The sequence below is a fragment of the Esox lucius genome, chromosome 19, assembly GCF_011004845.1.
Source record: "Esox lucius isolate fEsoLuc1 chromosome 19, fEsoLuc1.pri, whole genome shotgun sequence".
NCBI lineage: Eukaryota > Metazoa > Chordata > Actinopteri > Esociformes > Esocidae > Esox > Esox lucius.
The window spans coordinates 38,849,017-38,869,287 of NC_047587.1; the positions used below are offsets into that span (position 1 = coordinate 38,849,017).

Here is a 20,271-nt window from a genome sequence, read left to right on the forward strand (position 1 = left end):
TTTTTACTGTGAGGTATGTGTGTGGGTGAAAAGGTCAGCAGACTGTGCACGAAGGAGTCTGTCCTCAGAAAGAGGAAATCTAAGAGTAAGAGCAAGGTGAGTGGTTTTGAGAGAGACTGGTTCCAGCTGTCATGAAAACAACACAGAGGTATTGGCTATAATACAGTCCTAGAAGGTACAAATAGAACCCTCCCTCTAGCCTTCTAGCCCTGCATGTGTGTGACCAATTGAAGGGATCTACTTCTCCACCTGATGACTGATTCATATCTAACAGTGGGTGCTGTGACCCAGAGATGGTGTGAAGGTTCCCCCCTGATACGCCTAGATGTTTCAGGACAACTGCATGTGCCCATTCACTGGTATTTCTCTACACTGCTTATTGTTTGGTGAGTTTTAGACACCAGAATGGCTAATTAGAGGTGTTAAATGTTGCTGTTCAATCTCAGTCCATAGTATAAACGGCCTTGACAATTTGAGATAAAATTGGACTATTGCTGTTCACCAATGATGTAGGAGATTTACTTAGCTTGAGCAATTCTGATGAAAATACAATGCACTTTATATTTGCTGTAAGATCTGTGCAAGGTTGGTAGAATACTATTCAAAGTGGAAAAAATAATAGTTTAATAAAATGTGTTGTCTTGTACTCTAAGCAAAGTTTTGTCTGGATAGTTCTGGATCTGCAGTTTCATTGATATGCAAGTGGCAATGCAACCAGTAACTAAAGTAAGCTCATGGAGTCATTTATTTTTCCCAAAGTAATTTTGTTGAATTATTTACCAGATCAACTTTTAATGAGCTTCTCAGGGGTGGGTATATGGACCAATTATCTTGTAATGATGTCCACTTTGCCAAAGAAATTTGCAGATAATATGCCTTTCTTGAATCAGCAATTTCTTTTTAGACTACCAATTCATGTTACTAATACATAAATCACATGTAATTACTTTAGTTCCCTTGATTCAAAAAAGTATTTCAATGCAGTATTGCCAGATGCACAAACTGAAATCTATAAATATCATCACATAGAAATGTTTATACAAAAAGCCCATAGAAAGGCCATGAACTGGACTTGTATATATCTGTATACAAAACGCAGATGGACACTGCCCCACACTATGCCTTTGTCACCACCAGCTGGATGAGCTGAAAAGATGTCTGAATAATCAGTGTGTCATCCCCAGTGACTGGTGGTTCACCATCCAATTCAAGGCAGGCAGTGCATCTATGCAAACTTTTACCATTATGAAAACATGTTGAGTAGTACACTTTCCAGAGGATATTCTCCTGTTCAATTTCCCAGAAAAGAATATATGAAATATTTTCTGTTGCTAGTAGGCTATATCTTCTAAATCATGTACACAGAGGTTCAGGTTTAACTTCACACAGAGGTGAACTCTCTTGTCCCAGAAGATAGTTTTCCTGTAAGTATATATTTATGCTTTATTTGACACTGATAGTCTGTAAAAAAATCCAGACCATTGGACCATTCTAAGGCAAAAGAGATGATTTTCTGGGGAAACAACACATGAATAAGCAGTCATTTTATTGTAATTTGACAGCTAGTCTAGCTGAGACACAACACATTGACCTTGGATACCGTTTCATATGTGTAAATTTGGCGTACACATAGATATATAACACTATATATTAAATGCTATTGGGCCCTTGTATATCAGAACAGAGCCATGTGTATCTTCTGTATGTTTATATCCATTGGCCTAAATCATGTCTCAAAAGAAAAATAATGGGAAAACAAAGCCTTGAATTTGATTTAATGAATACACATACAATTGCAGTTCTTTATGCATGCTGTGTGGGTGCATGTTTTGTCGAAATATTTTCCAAATTTGCCAATGCCATATCTATAGAAAGAATGCATGAACCAGTAGGAAACAATTGGTTGTTTCTGCGGGGACGGGGGGTGGAGCTGAACATTTGACAGAGTGTCTTTGTACTAGACAAAGACGTCTTCGTATTAGATAGTTCAGCCTGACTGCTGCTGGTCATTTCATGCAGAACTTGGAGGAGGCATTACGCTAATCTATCGAGTAGGTGTGAGTTTTGATTATGTCCTGATTAACAACATTTTGAACATTTGTCTTTATTCCCTTTTATATTTTAAGTCTTAAGGAGTAGGCTATCTGGGAATGGTTAAGACAACATGATGACTGACAACATGAATGATACAGTTTGATGATTAATGTTGTTGATGGAGCTTATCTACAGATTTTTCGTGTTATTCCTAAAGAATGCATCTTATATTTAGGGGTAACCAGGAAGCCAGAATGAAGCACTCACTTGGATTGTGCTTGGTGGTCTGTTTTGCGATACTTGATTTGGGTAAGTGTGCATTGGCAGCAGTGTGCTTAAAATTTCTGCACTATTGTATCTATTGCAATTTGCTCTTTAGTGAAAATATCTTTACTTTGTGGAATGTAATCTAATATGTTTTTGAGAATAAATTGGGCCTGAAATGATTGACACCCTTGAAAAGGTTAGGCATTAATGACTATAAAGTATTACTTAAAACTGATATGGTTTGTAATTGAAGTATTTTATTTAACATATAATACATATAATAACTTTTACTAAAACAGTGAAATATTGGTCTAAAAAAACGTGTTACAATTTCTGGCACGGTTAGACACGCAAAATGAGGGGGGTCAAATGTTGAACTTGATAAATTAAGCAGTGGCTGTAAAATATATTGCTACATGCCTGAAATTACCCATCTCCACTATTAGCACAATAACTAACCATTTTAAATCAACTGGCTCTGTAATTAATGTGCCAGGAAGAGAATACAAGGGTATTTTCCAAAGTATTCTCTGTGGTTCAGTAATTTGTTGATTCTTAGGGTCTCTTTGATTAGAAACTTTGATAAGAACAGAGTTCTATGGTTAGATCAGACAAAAAAAATAATTCTGCCACAAACAGATGTGAGTTTAAAGTCAGACGAGGGATTGGCGATGCATAAAATAACCTAATCAACAATAACCTTATTCAAACCACGTTTTCACAAGAGTGCAAATGCAAAAAAAAATATTATTAAAAATGCCCCCCCCCTCAAATGTTGTCCAATTCACGATTATGGCCTTGACTCAGTGCAGCAATATTGAAGATCCCCCTACATTATTTTGGAATGAGGTGAATTTCTGCTCATGCTTTTTCATTTTGACAGCTTTTTAATTTCAACACTTGGGTGTCTAAAGGGCCAAAGCAACTTAGTGGAACAATGCTTTTCTGGTTGCATGTCCCTATCTTTAACTCTGTCAAGTTTATGGAAGCTGAGCATAATAAACCAGTTTTCTTTCTAGCGTTGAGGAGTGATAAATTGAGGAAAGAGTTGATGTTTGTGTTTCAACATTAGTGAGATCTTTTTATTAACAGCCTGAATCGGAAGAACACATGAAGCAGTGTACTTGTGCAGGACAACCTTAAAGATCCTACAGGAATGCATTTTACCTATTGGCTGTCCCTCAATGTCGCTGCTAACAGATCTCACTAATGTTGAACACTCCTCAGCTCAAGATTGTTTAACAAGAATGAAAACAAGTCATGTTTGTTCAACTAGCCTGTCCAGCTACTGCAATGCAACAAGGCCAAAATACAAAATGGGATATACATAAAATGGAGAGCGTTTTTTCCTATCATAAACAATGAATTGCTGTTTCTAAGTTAGTTCTCTAGTATTATTGCAAATGTTTTTTCTTCCCTCAGAATCATTCATGTTTGAAAATATATCAACTTCAAATGACTTACACATTAAAACGTCTCTCTTTTCAGGCTCTGGACTTCGGTGCTTTTAAGTGTTCTGATTACACAGGGCGCTGTGAAAATGTTCAAGATTGCACTTTGATGAAGACTCATGTTATCTCTGAGTGAGAAAGGTGTTGTTTTAAGTCACCATTGAATGAAGGTGTCTTATAGGACTATAAAATGTAATGTAAATATATTTGTCACAGGCTTTTGGATGAGTAAATGTTGTACCAATCAGTCTTAAATTTTTATGCAGAAATGTTCTATTCCTGTTTTCAAACTATAGTATTTGATTGATATTAATCAACTGTGCTTTATTTTATGTAGGTGGGAAGACGATTCGGCGGTGTATCAGATACACAGACTGCGACAATTCTCGTCTGTCCCAGATGTTCCCTTCAGTCATCGGGTTTACATACCGATGTTGCAGCAGTAACCTGTGTAACAGTAGTACCACAATTGCCACAAGAGAGCCAGCTTTAGCTTTGTTGGGGTCACTTTTGATCTTCTGGTGGTCTTCCCTTTGAGCACTGACTGCCAGGCATAGCTATTGCAGCGCAGTTAGAGATGGAGATTGCATGTGGTCAGTGATCTGATTTGATGTCGTTACTGTCAAGAGTTACATTTGTTTAAACTGCAAAAGAGCGATGTGATACTTAGCATCAGAATGCCGTTCACTAACCTACAGGAAAACACAAATCAGGAAGTGTGTCAACAGACCCTTGTTTTTGGTGAACAATGTTGGAGGCCATTAGTTTCAGATTCAGAAGCATCAGGCAAAGACAACCTCATTCATAATGAATAACCCAAAACATTGTCGCATTACCCATGTGTAGAGATAATGTAGTCAGACTGAGGGTTTTCTCCCACTTTACATGTACATAACCACAGACACATTTGACCATGATGGGTTAATAAACTTTACTGGGAAGGCAGAACAGTCGTATAGGCTGCACAGATGGGATATCCTATTGTAGATGTCCACAAATCCACCGACTCAACCAAATTGTGTCTTTCAAGTGTAATATATACTTTAAGAAATATTTTACAATGTTGTGATTTAACATTACAAACCATGTTAGTTGTAAATTGTCATTCAGCTGGATGCTTGTAAGACTAACCTCAACCAATAAAATGGCAGTATATTAAGTTGACTCTTCACACATCTTTGTAAGTCTGTAATTACAAGGTTGGTCAAAGTAGCCTGTAATCACCCTAAATGGGCTGAATCTTTCCAATGCTTTCCAACTACAGTGGATATAAAAAGTCTACACACCCCTGTTCTGAAGATGTAAAAGAATGAGACAAAAGTTAAATCATGTCAGAACTTTTTCCACCTTTAATGTGACCTATAACGTGAACAATATAATTGAAAAACAAACTGAAATCTTTGAGGGGGAAAAATAAAAAACTCACAATAACCTGGTTGCATAAGTGTGCACACCATTAAACTCATACTTTGTTGAAGCTCCTTTTGATTTTATTACAGCACTCAGTCTTTTTGGGTAGGAGTCTATTAGCATGGTACATCTTGACGTGGCAATATTTGCCCACTCTTCTTTGCAAAAGCGCTCCAAATCTCAAATTGCGAGGACATCTCCTGTGCACAGCCCTCTTCAGATACCCCCCCAGATGTTCAATTGGATTCAGGTCTGGGCTCCGGCTGCACCATTCCAAAATGTTAATTTTCTTCTTATGAAGTCATGCTATTGTGGATTTGGATGTGCTTTGGGTAGTTGTCATGCTGAAAGGTGAACTTCATCTTTCTTACGGACACCTGAAGGTTTTGTGCCAAAATTGCCTGGTATTTGGAACTGTTCATAATTCCCTCCATACTGACTAAGGCCCTGGTTCCAGCTGAAGAAAAACAGCCCCAAAGCATGATGCTGCAACCACCATGCTTTACTGTGGGTATGGCGTTCTTTGGGTGATGTGCAGTGTTGCTTTTGTGCCAAACATACCTTTTGGAATTATGGCCAGAAAGTTCAACCTTGGTTTCATCAGACCATAACACATTTTCCCACATGCTTTTGGGGGACTTGATGTTTGTTTTTGCAAACTTTAGCCGAGCTTGGATGTTTTTCTTTGTAAGAAAAGGTTTCTGTCTTGCCACCCTACTCCATAGCCCATTCATAAGAAGAATACGGGAGATTGTTGTCACATGTAGCACACAGACAGTACTTGCCAGAAATTCCTGCAGTTCCTCTGATGTTGCTGTAAGCCTCTTGGAAGCCTCACTGACCATTTTTCTTCTGGTCTTTTCATCAATTTTGGAGGGACGTCCAGTTCTTGGTAATGTCTCTGTTGTGCCATATTTTCTCCACTTGATGAGACTGTCTTCACTGTGTTCCAAGGTATATCTAATGCTTTGGAAATACTTTTGTACCCTTCTCCTGACTGATCTCTTTCAACAATTAGATCCCTCTGATGCTTTGGAAGCTCTCTGCGGACTTTGGCTTTTCTTCTGAAATGTAACTAAGAAAATGTCAGGAAAATCCTACTAGAACAGCTGAACATTATTTGTGATTAATCAGTCCCTTTAAATGATGGCAGGTGTGTAATTACTTCTATTTAACATGAGTTTGAATGTGATTGGTTAATTCTGAAGACAGCCACATTCCCAGTTATAAGGGGGTGTGCACACTTGTGCAACCAGGTTATTGTAAGGTTTTTATTTAAAAAAATACCCCTCGAAGATTTCAGTTTGTTTTTCAATTGAATTGTTCACATTATAGGTCACATTAAAAGTGGAAAAAGTTCTGACATGATTTATCTTTGTCTCATTCTTTTACATCACAAAACCCTAGCATTTTCACAGGGGTGTGTAGACTTTTTGTATCCACTGAATCTAGCAAAAATACAAAACACATTTTATACATTGTCAACAAATTTTGCAATTGAAAAACCACTAGAAAGTAAACCATGATGCAAATGTGAATTATTTAACCATTTAAACAATGTATTTCTTGCTTAAATAATTCCCAAAAGTATTCTGAAATGGCAGCTTGTATGCACCAGAGCACTGAGATTGGTTTGTTCAGACAATTAAGTGCACAAAACTACCCGAAATTGTTGTGTACCATCTGGAATAGCATTTCACATTCATACAGTATCAAATATTTATCATAAACACAAATAAATGTATACATATGTCTTTACAATATCCTGTGTGATTATGTAAGATCCAGTCGGTTCAAGAAGGTATTCTGGGAACCCTCCACTGTAAATATCATTAACTACTTGAGTATATAACTTGTGCTTCTTTACAATTTACCATATGTTAAAAAGGTAAAAAGGAATGGCAATACCATAAATGACAATACTGTTGACTGAGTCAACACAACCATCTACAGAAAATAAATCACAACCAAAGTCATAATTTAACGTTAAACTACAATATCACATCAATACATGTACCTTATTCTCAAGCATCGTTTTTGACTATTCTTTGTCACTGTAGTCTTCCAAACCGTCCTTCTCAATCTTTCTGCCGATCTCTTCCAGCTGAACTATTTTCTTCTGCCCGTTCTTCTCCTTTGCTTTCACATGCTCCTCCTTTTCTGTCTGTGCAGCATACCAGGGCCGAGAGGCAGAGCTGCTATCACAAGTCCGCCCCCCTCTCCGAAATCCTCCCCTGCCGGCCCTGACCAATCCCCAGCCCTGTAGTTGGCCTTCGGACACGTCCCCCTCCTGCACTCCTCGTATCTGGTCCAGCTCCTTGGCGCTGAGCGAAGGCATCCGCACAGGGACTGTGTTCCCGAACTTTGAGTAGTCCACGGAGTAACGTCCGTCCTCTTCTGTCATTATAGAAACAAATCGCCGGCCCCATAAGATCTCATCAGGGATGTAAGAGGTACGTGCCTGCATGGTGATCCCAGTGGTCTCCACCACACCTGTCAGCAAACAGACAAATGACAAATCTAAAACCACTAATGATTTGCATTCCATTATTACACATGATGTTTCTGATACATAACAAACAACGCATTTGTGATAATACGTAACATAATAACAGAATATATCATTTCAAGTGCAAAACGTGGTATGTGGTCAGAAAACATCTGGGTGTGGAAAACATTACAGGTATTATATACATATTATATTAACCTCATGCCAACTCCTCCCATCCTACCTTCCAGAATAACGATGATCTCCATGTCCTCGTTGGCCAGAGATTGTGCAGAGACCTCGTAGAGCGGGCTGCCACGCTCTATAGTGTGACTAATGATGAGAGGGGATACCAGGAATATCCCGTTACTCCTGAGGGGATTCTCCACCTGGATGTCCAGCTGGCAGACAGGGATCACTTCCCCCTCAGTGGTGACAGTCCGGCGGATCACCTGCCGACACCAGAAACGGGGAGGGGCCATGTTACGGATCTCCTCACTCACTTAAGCTCAAATGCCCTCTGTCATCTGCTGAAACTATTATCAGCTACCTCACCTAGCCTTAGCGTTTATATTTGTAATTTATTCTATATTGCACATTGCATGCAACATAAGTAAAGCATTTTGTTATTTTCCTTGCAAAGTAACATTGTAATATGTGAATAACTTGTTATATTATTTTTTACCTACTTTCATCACAAAACTCATGCTTGCTTGGGGACTAATTGAAGATTACAATATCAGATAATGAAAACACTGCGCCCAAAGAGGAAATATTTTCGAAATATAATGTATGCATTACTGGAGATAATGACATATCATACAACCTGGTTGGGATGTTGCGTAACATGCAAATAAAAACAGAATGCAGTGATGCACAAATCATTTATCCCTATATTTAATCGAAAATAATCTAAAGACAACACATTAAATGTTGAAACTGAGAAATGTTTTTGTAAAAATACATGCCCATTTTGAATTTGCTGCCAACACCACGTTTCAAAAAAGTTGGGACAGGGGCATGTTTACCACTGTGTTGCATCACCTCTTCTTTTAACAATCCTCTGGAAGCATTTGGGAACTGAGGAGATCAATTGCTGCAGTTTTGAAAGTGAAATGTTTTCCCATTCTTACTTGATATAGGATTTCAGCTTCTCAACAGTTCGGGTTCTCCTTTGTCGTATTTTTCGTTTCATAATGCGTCAAATGTTTTCAATGGGTGACAGGTCTGGACTGCAGGCAGGCCCGTTTAGCACTCGGACCGTTTTTCTATGGAGCCATGCTGTTGTAATACATGCAGAATGTGGTTTGACATTGTCTTGCGGAAATAAGCAAGGCCTTCCCTGAAAAATACATTGTCTGGATGGCAGCATATGTTGCTCTAAAACCTGTACATATTGTTCAGCATTAATGGTGCCTCCACAGATGTGCAAGTCACCAATGCCATGTGCATTAATGCACCCCCATACCATTACGGATATTGTTTTTTGAACTGTGTGCTGATAAACAAGCCGGATGGTCCCTCTCCTCTTTATCCCGGAGGACACGGCGTCCATGATTCCCAAAAATAATTGTACATTTTGATTTTTCAGACCACAGCACAGTTTACCACTTCACCACTTCGAGTCCATCTTAAATGAGCTTGGGCCCAGAGAAAGCACCAGCATTTCTAGATCTTATTTATGTATGGTTTCTTCTTTGCATGGCAGAGTTTTAACTTGCCTTTGTGGATGCAATGATGTACTGTGTTCAGAGACAATGGTTTTCGGAAGTGTTTCTGAGCCCATGCAGTGATTTCCAAAACAGAATTGTGTCTGTTTTTAATGCAGTGTCTGTTTTAGGACCCAAAGATCACGGCCATCCAATATTCGTTTTTCATCCTTGCGTACAGATATTTCTCCGGATTCGCTGAATCTTTTGATGATATTATGTACCTTAGATTATGAGATCCCCAAACTCTTTCACAGAGTGGTGAACCCCTCCCCATCCTCACTTCTGACAGACCCATCCTCTCTGGAATGATCTTTTAACACTAGGACCGTCAAGCCTTTTAAACGAACATTAACAGCCAGAGTCAACAACGTTTTTCATCATTAGCATATGAATCGTCCCTATTAGCATACACATTCTCCTCCGCAGCATCACCTTCCAGCCAGTGCTTCAGTTCATCTACTGGGTCTTCATCAAACTATATACAGTAGAATAGTCTAAATAATAATGAATTACAGAATTTTTTTGTTTTAAATGGTTAATGAATTTGAAAAAATTATACGATCTTATCATACGATAATAAAATGATTATTTCTAAGAACACAGGCTACAGTATGTTCATTCGTTTATTAAGCTTCACTTCAATTATTCTAAAATAAATCCATTCGAATTCAGTTTTAATGTTGTTCTCATTTTGGTGATGGATTAAGTAAAATACCAGACATTAGACCAGTTTGCGACAATCAGAGGATTTCCGCATGAATAGCCGTACATGGGCCTAAAGCAGGGTTGCTTGATTTCTCTAGTCTCCTAGATTACTAGCACATAATATTTGTCTGTAGATGACATTAATAAGAGGAGTTACTAGAAAAAGACAAGGTCCAATATGAATAGGCTACATGAACGGCAGGTGTTTGCAGGTCTCTCCCGGGGGTTGTAATGGGGCTATCGAGTTGATTTTAACGCCAATGCATAGCTCTAGTGGTAAACCATATCATTGGTATTTCTTTTTGTGAAATATTATTTAGCCTAATGCATTTGTAAAATATTAATCTTCAGTAAAATTAGCAGAAAAAATTCAAAGAGAGACGATAGGATGTGTGTGCAATTTAATGTCTCTTTCCTAAAATAAAACAGTCACTAGGAATATGTTTGTTGAATTGGTAAATGGTGAATGGTAAACAATATCATTGGTATTTTGTTTTGTGAATAATTATTTAGCATAATACATTTCTAGATTTACAATTTTAGATTTACATTTGATGAATTAGCCTGCACAATAAGCTGAATCTCCTATTGAAAAACAGTAATGTGTAATAAGTAGCCTATTTGGTTTGTATTATGTTTCAATGATAGCCTAATTAAGTTTTTGAATAGTCATGGAAATCTTGTAATGCATTTCCAAGTTCATTCAAATTCAACCAAGGCTCTGATCATTTATATGGGAGTATCGCGCATTCATCCATTGACGTCATGCATTCAGTGAGGGGTGATTAGCGCCTGGGTACTATTGGGTACCAATGCTAAATGCTGTGGGCTATTGGTGATTTAGGTCTGAAAACGGGGTAATATAAAACAGGTAAATAGTCTCTAAATAATTTTCCTTTTGTGAGTTTCGAATTTTGACAACGGAACAATATAATATATGCCTATTTCGGTCAAGTCATGGAAGGAGGAGGGTGTAGCTATCAGAATGGCAGTTTTATTTAAATTACAAAGACAAATGCCAATTCACTTTGGCGCTCCTAGTGGTAATCACCAAACATGTTATTGACCTTTTGCCAATTGACTTAATTCGTTGTGTGATATTCCACCGGTATACATTTTTTGCATTACACAACATTTCCAGTCTTGTTGCCTCTGTCCCAACTTTTTTTGAAACGTGTTGCTTGCATCAAATTCAAGGTGAGCAAATATTTTTCAAAAAGCAATAACATTTCTTAGTTTCAAAATCTGATATGTTGTCATTGTACTAATTTCAATTGAATATTGGGTTTAAATGATTTGCACAACATTGCATTCTGTTTTTATTTACATTTTACACAGCGTCCAAACTTTTTTGGAAATGGGGTTGAATCTCTCCTTTACTTAAGTTGTATTATTATTAGTGCTGTCAAACGATTTAAATAATTAATCACATAATCTTCCGCAGTTAATCGTGATTAATTGCAATTTTAGAATGTGTTCAAATTTTGTCCTTACACACTTTTCTGTTTAAAAAGCAGTGCCTTATGGTAAAGAAATACTTTGTTTTATTGCAAACTATGGACAGTGCTTGACTTGGAATTAAATAAATGCAATTTGTCAATGCCCTTAATTTAGTTTAATGTACATACAATGTCAGCCCATAACTTACCACAATAACTGGCTGCATCTAAATGTAGCCCATATAAATCTATGTAGAATCTTGCCATCTCATATTGTTTTCTTGATTAACACACCAAGGAAAATATCTGGTATATTAGGCTACTGTATAAAACACATATCTGCCCCTCTTATCTGGACAGCTACATGGTGTGCAGGCCTTCAACCCATTGAATTACACCTAAGCTGTTCAAGGTGTTGTCCTTTGATGTTTAGGCTGAAATGGGGTTATAATGGGGTTCAGGTGGGTGCCTGTAAACATTAGATTTCCTGAAAGATGTTAGCCACAAACAAATACTTCATAAATAATCTTTATTAAATTTTGCCCAAATTCAACCAAATGCATGAGGTAGGCAACTTGAATAGGCAATGGCATAAGGTAGTCATGGTGGCTAGAGATGTTATATACCAACATTAAATCAGGGTACATCTGTAATTCATGCAGAGCACAGTTATTTGTTAATTCCACTATGAAAATATGCTTTGGTGGAAACAGTAATGCTTAACTTATATTAGCAAAAACATTAAATAATGACAACTTACCATGCGACAAGCAAAGTGTTAGCAGGTGGATTGATGCAACAGAGCTAGGGGAGCCACGGCTAGCATTCTCGTTTGATGAGTTTTTGTAGTGACACTAGGGTGCGGGACGCAAGGAGTGATATTCCCATTTCCTCACATCCATTGCACGAACGGATGTGTAGACTACTAGCGTGTTTTAGGCTGTTGTTGTTAAACTAGTGCAGAGTAAACACGACTCACGACATGAATGCCAAATATTGAAAAAAATGCCTGCGAAGCGCTCAGGTCATGTCCACCATAGACATAATAAAGAGTAGACGCCGCATTGGCTGCTGGGGCGCGAGAAATACGGCCGCCATCTTTGACCGGTCATACTCCTATTTGCGTTGCAGCAGAAGCAACAATGCCAGAGCACTGTGGAGCATACTCCTGCTCATATCGGCGGACCATCGAAAGCAGGGCTAAGTAAGATTTAACATTACCGTATTATTGGTTGTATTTTGTGAATAGAATATTACCAGAGAGTTGAGAAGGAGCAAGGATCTTTGATATTACTGTACTGAAATCGTATCCAGCTAAATAGGCTATGTTCACCCAGCGAACTGAGACTTGATAAGTCATATTCTATAACACTGACTTAGATTACAACTGACTCAAGAATGCTATTGTAGAAATAAAGCAAATATTACTGGTATAACATTGGCCAGCTAATTATATATTTATATAAATAAAAGACGGTATTATCATTGTTGGGCAGTACTAGCTTAAAAAGTAACTTAGTATTTTGGTGGTAGCTTCACTATTTCCAGAATCAAGTAACTTTTCAGTAGTAGTAACTCCTTTATTTAACAAGTAGCTTGGCCACACAAGCTACTTTTCTTTTCATGTGAAATTAGCACAACTTAAAGTAGCTTCCTATGTATTGAACTAGCCTACTGCTGTGTTTGTGTTACTTAGCTTGCTACATTTGACTGGGTGGTAGCTTTTGTGTAGTGAAGCTTTATTCATGACAGAGTAACTAATAGCTTAGCTCACTGCAATTTCCAAGTAACTTGCCCAACACTGTGTATTATTCACGTGTAATTCACCCTAACAAAAGTAAGTTACCTCTCATGTCTCATACCCACCCCACTTAAAATAAAGGCAACAGAACATCTAATAATAGGATGGTTTTCAAACAAGCTTATTATTTAGTTCAGCGGTATGTGCTCACCTACAGGTTCAGCCAAGATCACTTGGAGCTCCTATTTAATTCAATCAGAGCGTCAGGTAGGGTTGGTGTTCTTTTAATTACAATTTTGAAAATATACCTAATAAATATCTTTGTCTTGTGAGTAATGTATGTATTGTGTGCCTGTTTTCCATATAAGGAGGCTGGAATAACAATCTATCGGCACTTCCAGGCCATCTTCCGCCGGCTGATGGTTCAGTGTGGTGTCTCACCTGTGTAAAGCACTATATAAATATATGTATTTTTTAAAATTATTATTTTAATAAGGTGCTGAGTGCTGCAGAGAGGGTGATCCGCCAAGCTTCACCAATGCCAGTTCCTAAGGTGTCGACAGTCACAGACATCGTCCGGGAGGAGATTGGAACGGAGGATGTTTTTCTGCTTGGGGAACACATTGAGGAGACTCAGTTTGGCATCGACAACCATCATTCTGACTTGTTGTCATTGGTTGTGTCTGTGTTTCTCAAAATAAGGCTGCACCACATTACCAAACTCACCTCTCTTGAACTGCAGAAAGGGAGCACGAGGAAAATCAGTAAATTATTCACTGAGGTATGATTAATTAAATGCGCTGACAGCTCGTTTCACCTGCCAAAACAGATTACATTGAGTGGAGTGGCGGACCGGTCCAAGATGGCGGTCCCACGGCTCGTCAGCGCCAGTAGCGGTCGAAGCGGCGTCTACTCTTTATTATGTCTATGATGTCCACCGCCAATAAAGTTACTGTTAAACAATAAACGCGAGATAGTAGCGCAATCCTGTCAGCTTCCGCTAAAGACAACCTCTTACTGGATGGTGCCGAGGCTCCAAAAAAATGGATTAACGGCAAAAAAATAAATAACAGAGTTAAGTATTTTAAATTAATCGCACGCGTTAACTTTGACAGCCCTATTATACAGCACATTAATTATATATATAACCCCATTATTTCTAATCATTTATGAAAAATACTGTAATATCCATGAGTAACCTAAAAAATGCTGTGATACCGCATTGAAAAGTGTGTTTTATGATTAAAGAGCTTATTATGTGATAAGAGTTAACTTATCTGTAAACTTGTTTCTGTGAATTGTCATTGGTCTATATTGCCCAAAAAGAAGCAAACATGCCTGCCATAGAATGTAGCGTCATGTAAATGCCTCGATATAAAGAAACAATGTCGTGCCTAAGCATTACCTGAAGTTGAATCGTGGCCGAGATGATCATGCTCTTCCGAAGGTCACCCAAGCGGAACATGAATGTGGGACGGCCTTGACGTGGTGCGATCACTGCATTCCGGGAGAAGATGAGTGTCTCTGCTCGCCTGTTGGCCTGAGCTGTCTTCATGAAGACACAACCAAGCATGACAGCGTTGACAATCAGGCCAAGAATGTTCTGGACGATCAGCACCATGATGGCCAGTGGACACTCCTCAGTTACCATTCGCCCCCCGAAACCTATGGTCACCTGCAGGACAAAGGGACAGATAAAACAATGTAAATAGTCCACTGCCTTCATTAACTAATTGTTGTCATTTTTATTATTTTAATCTTTTAAAACTAACCTTGCCGATAGCAACTTCAATGAGCAAAGCATACTTACTGCTGCTGGGGTGTGTGGTTGTCCCACCTAGCTATCTTGAAATGAATGCTTAAATGTACACTCTGAAGTCTTCTAGGATGTACTATTTACAGCCTAGAAATTATACTATTATACTATCTTTCTTTAAGCTCACAATAAGCATAGTTTGAACAAAACTGTATTTAAAAAATAGATATAAAAATGGATATAATTAAAAAAAAAACTGTCAGTGGAACCTCACCTGCACTTCAATGGAGAAGAGGAAAGCAGAGGTGAAGGAGTTTATAGCAGTGACACAGGGCACAGGCCCAGGCTCGCCATTTGGGTCGCGGGGTTCCAAGTCACCGTGGGCAAACGCCATCAGCCACCACATCATGGCAAAGAGCATCCACGAGCAGAGGAATGCCGAGGTGAAGATGAGGAGGGAGTAATGCCATTTCAGGTCCACCATAGTCGTGAAGACATCCTGAAGAAATCTGCCCTATAGTAGTCAAGAGGTTAAAAGAAATATCCATACTACCGTTTCATGTATCTAAATTATTTTTAAGTATTTGCCTGCATTCTACAGTGTTTTGGCCCTCCAGGGCTGAAGTTGCCTACTCATAGTTCATTACTGATATCTAGGACCCATATCCACAGTATAAAACAGTATGAAGTGTATGTCACTCTGAATGACAGCATCTGTTAAATTACCTATATGTGTATACATTTTGCAATGTTTCCTGACCTGCTCGCGAATGTTCTTGTGGGCCACATTACAAGATCCATTCTTGGTTATAAACCTGGCACGTTGTATCTTCGTTTTGAACTGATTGGGCTGGTTGGCATCCTCTGCTAACCGAGTTAGAAAAAACCCATCCGGCAGTAGTGGGCCTTTCCTGGCCAGCATATTGCTGGTGAGGCAAACTTTAGTATTTCACTGGAAAGAGCAAAAAAACATATGTCCATTGATCATACATATACTGTCTTTTGGCATGTGGCCTACAGGAAACATGAAAGTATATTAGTAGTATTACTGTGCTATATATACAGTGGGGCAAAAAAGTATTTAGTCAGCCACCAATTGTGCAAGTTCTCCCACTTAAAAAGATGAGAGAGGCTTGTAATTTTCATCATAGGTACACTTAAACTACGAGAGACAAAATGAGAAAAAGAAATCCACAAATTCACATCGTAGGATTTTTTATGAATTCATTGGTAAATTCCTCTCACAGACCTGTAACTTCTTCTTTAAGAGGCTCCTCTGTCCTCCACTCTTTACCTGTATTAATGGCACCTGTTTGAACTTGTTATTGGTATAAAAGACACCTGTCCACAACCTCAAACAGTCACACTCCAAACTCCACTATGGCCAAGGCCAAAGAGCTGTCAAAGGACACCAGAAACAAAATTGTAGACCTGCGCCAGGCTGGGAAGACTGAATCTGCAATAGGTAAGCAGCTTGGTGTGAAGAAATCAACTGTGGGAGCAATTCTAAGAAAATGGAAGACATACAAGACCACTGATAATCTCCCTCGATCCGGGGCTCCACGCAAGATCTCACCACGTGGGGTCAAAATGATCACAAGAACGGTGAGCAAAAATCCCAGAACTACACAGGGGGACCTAGTGAATGACCTGCAGAGAGCTGGGACCAAAGTAACAAAGGCTACCATCAGTAACACACTACGCCACCAGGGACTCAAATCCTGCAGTGCCAGACGTGTCCCTCTGATTAAGCCAGTACATGTCCAGGCCCGTCTGAGGTTTGCTAGAGAGCATTTGGATGGTCCAGAAGAGGATTGGGAGAATGTCATATGGTCAGATTAAACCAAAATAGAACTTTTTGGTAAAAACTCAACTTGTCGTGTTTGGAGGAGAAAGAATGCTGAGTTGCATCCAAAGAACACCATACCTACTGTGAAGCATGGGGGTGGAAACATCGTGCTTTGGGGCTGTTCTTCTGCAAAGGGACCAGGACGACTGATCTGTGTAAAGGAAAGAATGAATAGGGCCATGTATCGTGAGATTTTGAGTGAAAACCTCCTTCCATCAGCAAGAGCATTGAAGATGAAACGTGGCTGGGTCTTTCAGCATGACAATGATCCCAAACACACCACCAACGAAGGAGTGTCTTCGTAAGAAGCATTTCAAGGTCCTGGAGTGGCCTAGCCAGTCACCAGATCTCAACCCCATAGAAAATCTTTGGAGGGAGTTGAAAGTCTGTGTTGCCCAGCGACAGCCCCAAAACATCACTGCTCTAGAGGAGATCTGCATGGAGGAATGGGCCAAAATACCAGCAACAGTGTGTGAAAACCTTGTGAAGACTTACAGAAAACTTTTGACCTCTGTCATTGCCAACAAAGGGTATATAACAAAGAATTGAAATTAACTTTTGTTATTGACCAAATACTTATTTTCCACCATAATTTACCAATAAATTAATAGAAAATCCTACAATGTGATTTTTCTGGATTTTCTTTCTCTCATTTTGTCTCTCATAGTCCTATGATGACATTTACAGGCCTCTCATCTTTTTAAGTGGGAGAACTTGCACAATTGGTGGCTGACTAAATACTTTTTTGCCACACTGTATGATATATAGCACAGTAAGACAACTAATATATTTTTATGTATATGGTATGAGATATATCTATAGCTAAGAATATATGTATATGTATATATATTGTATGAGACTGTATTCCATGGGTATGACATCACATCACTTTTTCCTGCTTTAATTACGTTGGTAATATGTTTATAGTAGCAATAAGGGATTCGTGGGTTTGTGGTATATTGCCAGTATACCATGGCTAAGCACAATATGTCCAGGCACTCAGTAACGCATCGTGCATAAGATATCTAAGGCATATATAATAAGTATATGTATCATAAACCACAACCCTTCATGCTTCTTGGTTAATAATGCCATGGTGCCCTTAATGCAGTATTCTGATGCCAATTTAATCATTGTCTAAGGTATACAATTTTAATAATCTACTGACAATATCAAAGTTACAGTATATGATAAGGTAAGAATTGGAAAGAAGCAAATTTATGAATTGACAGATTCGCCATAATATCTTAATGAAGCAGCACGTCCACTACTATGCTAACACTAGCAAGCTAACTAACTAGCCTAAGCACTGCAACCATTGTGACAAGTGCACCAATCAATCTATTTTTACAACTAGATGTGTAGTAAGTTAAGATAAAATGTATACATTTCACAGAATTCAAATACCTTTCTCGTCAAGCTAAATTGTATAACATCATCACATAATCCAGTCGAGTGCACTGTGTGCTGGTACCAGCACAGCAGGTGCAAGCGCCTGAGTTTATGGCATCTGCCTCGCGAGCATGTAAACACAGCTGTGATAATGGTGATGCGAATGTAGCATTTGTACCTTCTGAAATTAAGTTCACACTTATAGTTTCAAATTATGATTAAAAAACACGTCTTACCTAGAGTTGCAATGAATCGTCTAGAAAATAAATTGAGAGAAATAACAATGATTTTGAGCTACCTTTGTCCCCGGCGCTTACAGTGGCGCTGTTGCAGAATGTGAAATACAACTGAGTGGACCACTGACCTGAATGCATTTAGCAGGTTGGGGTCAATTGAATAAAATATTTTAAAATTATGGAAAATATGTTTACTAGCTTCCTACTCCATTGGTGTAAAATGTACTTCAGCGGAACAATACAAGAGAATAAACAGTATAGCTGTATGCACTTATTAGCCCATTTTATTTTGTATTCATTAACGAGGTTTGGATGAAACAAATCAAATTACTATATTCTAAATAAAGTATTCCAAAGCTTCTACTTTTCGAGAGTTCATTAATACAAGCATGGTATGAATGTGTGGAGTAATGGGGTCACAATAAAGCAGTCTCAGCAGCAATCCTGCTATGTTCTCGGGGGCGGCCTCGGAGAACCCTCAGAAGCCAGGGGGCTACTCAAAAACACAGGTTGTAAACACACAAAATATGAATTATTCGATAGATTTTTTTGCTGCCTTGTGCAACATAATGTGGACCTGGTGCATAAAAACGTTCAAATGTTTGCCCTGTTCTCAGCTGGAAAACAAGCACCCGGGGGTTAATCGATTATGTTGATATATTAGCTTACTCAAATACGACAGATTCACCCAGAGTAGTGATGTATGGACCAGCGGCCCATTCACTCCTTCAGTGTTTTTATCTAATTTTCACAGGATTAGGTTTGGGTAAAAGCTGTAGACTCCTTTGAAGGCTCCTCTGTAGGAATATATTGATTAAACAATATTAAGCATTAAATTATCTAGTGGGATAGTTAATTGATCACTTACGCAGTTTTAATGCGTTATTTAACGGGTTTGCCCAAGTCTAAATACGGCAATCAGCATAAAACACTGACTAATGTCTGTCAGTCTACAAAATGTCCACAAGATGGTAGCAAAGACCTTGTCGGTGGTTTCAGTACTCTAAAAGTGACCTCAAACTAGCTGGTCTAACGATCGCGATAGCCAATTAAGCTACCGCTTGCATATACAGGTGCTGGTCATAAAATTAGAATATCATCAAAAAGTTGATTCATTTCAGTAATTCCATACAAAAAGTGAAACTTGTATAATGTATACATTCATTCCACACAGACTGATATATTTCAATGGTTTATTTATTTAAATTTTGATGATAATTCAGTATCTCAGAAAATGTTTATATTGTGAAAAGGTTCAATATTGAAGACACCTGGTGCCACACTCTAATCAGCTAATTAACCCAAAACACCTGCAAAGGCCTTTAAATGGTCTCTCAGTCTAGTTCTGTAGGCAACACAATCATGGGGACTTGACAGCTGTCCAAAAGACGACCATTGACACCTTGCACAAGGAGGGCAAGACACAAAAGGTCATAGCTAAAGAGACTGGCTGTTCACAGAGCTCTGTGTCCAAGCACATTAATAGAGAGGCGAGGGACAGAAAAGATGTGATAGAAAAAAGTATACAAGCAATAGGGATAACTGCACCCTGGAGAGGATTGTGAAACAAAACCCATTCAAAAATGTGGGGGAGATTCACAAAGAGTGGACTGCAGCTGGAGTCAGTGCTTAAAGAACCACCACGCACAGACATATGCAAGACATGGGTTTCAGCTGTCACATTCCTTGTGTCAAGCCACTCTTGAACAAGACACAGCATCAGAAGCGCCTCGCCTGGGCTAAAGACAAAAAGGACTTGACTGCTGCTGAGTTATGTTCTCTGATGAAAGT

At 38.7% G+C, this 20,271-nt stretch overlaps 2 protein-coding genes across 5 annotated transcripts; one reads left to right on the top strand and one right to left on the bottom strand.

The window, feature by feature from the left end:
• The first annotated feature begins 2,014 nt into the window (after nt 1–2,014).
• On the top strand, nt 2,015–4,923 carry LOC105018668 (CD59 glycoprotein). The gene is given in 5 exon segments (XM_034288155.1): nt 2,015–2,055; nt 2,270–2,343; nt 3,790–3,806; nt 3,808–3,895; nt 4,090–4,923. Coding segments are annotated over 4 exon segments (360 nt in total). The 5' UTR covers nt 2,015–2,055; nt 2,270–2,288; the 3' UTR covers nt 4,290–4,923.
• A 1,651-nt stretch (nt 4,924–6,574) lies between these two features.
• Nucleotides 6,575–18,601, bottom strand: kcnj11l (potassium inwardly rectifying channel subfamily J member 11, like). Of its 4 annotated transcripts, none has more exons than XM_010884285.3 (6): nt 18,543–18,601; nt 15,764–15,955; nt 15,278–15,517; nt 14,653–14,922; nt 7,895–8,102; nt 6,575–7,655 (listed from the first exon to the last, which is right to left on the bottom strand). In XM_010884285.3, the coding sequence occupies exons 2-6, from the start codon at nt 15,923–15,925 to the stop codon at nt 7,204–7,206; spliced, it is 1,332 nt and encodes a 443-aa protein (XP_010882587.1). In that variant the 5' UTR covers nt 15,926–15,955; nt 18,543–18,601; the 3' UTR covers nt 6,575–7,203. The 4 variants fall into 4 exon arrangements, with proteins under 4 accessions (XP_010882587.1, XP_010882586.1, XP_010882588.1 ...); XM_010884284.3 differs by having other exon boundaries at nt 18,481–18,585; XM_010884286.3 differs by lacking the exon at nt 18,543–18,601 and adding an exon at nt 18,260–18,370.
• Between the last annotated feature and the right edge of the window lie 1,670 nt (nt 18,602–20,271).

Bases quoted from the DNA above. Each gene is read 5' to 3' on its own strand.
- kcnj11l (XM_010884285.3), bottom strand. From the start codon at position 15,925: ATGCTGGCCAGGAAAGGCCCACTACTGCCGGATGGGTTTTTTCTAACT. The intron at 14,923-15,277 runs GTGAGGTTCCAC...TTTGTCCTGCAG, and splicing joins TCTTCTCCATTGAAGTGCAG to GTGACCATAGGTTTCGGGGG. The intron at 7,656-7,894 runs GTAGGATGGGAG...GTTTGCTGACAG, and splicing joins GATCATCGTTATTCTGGAAG to GTGTGGTGGAGACCACTGGG.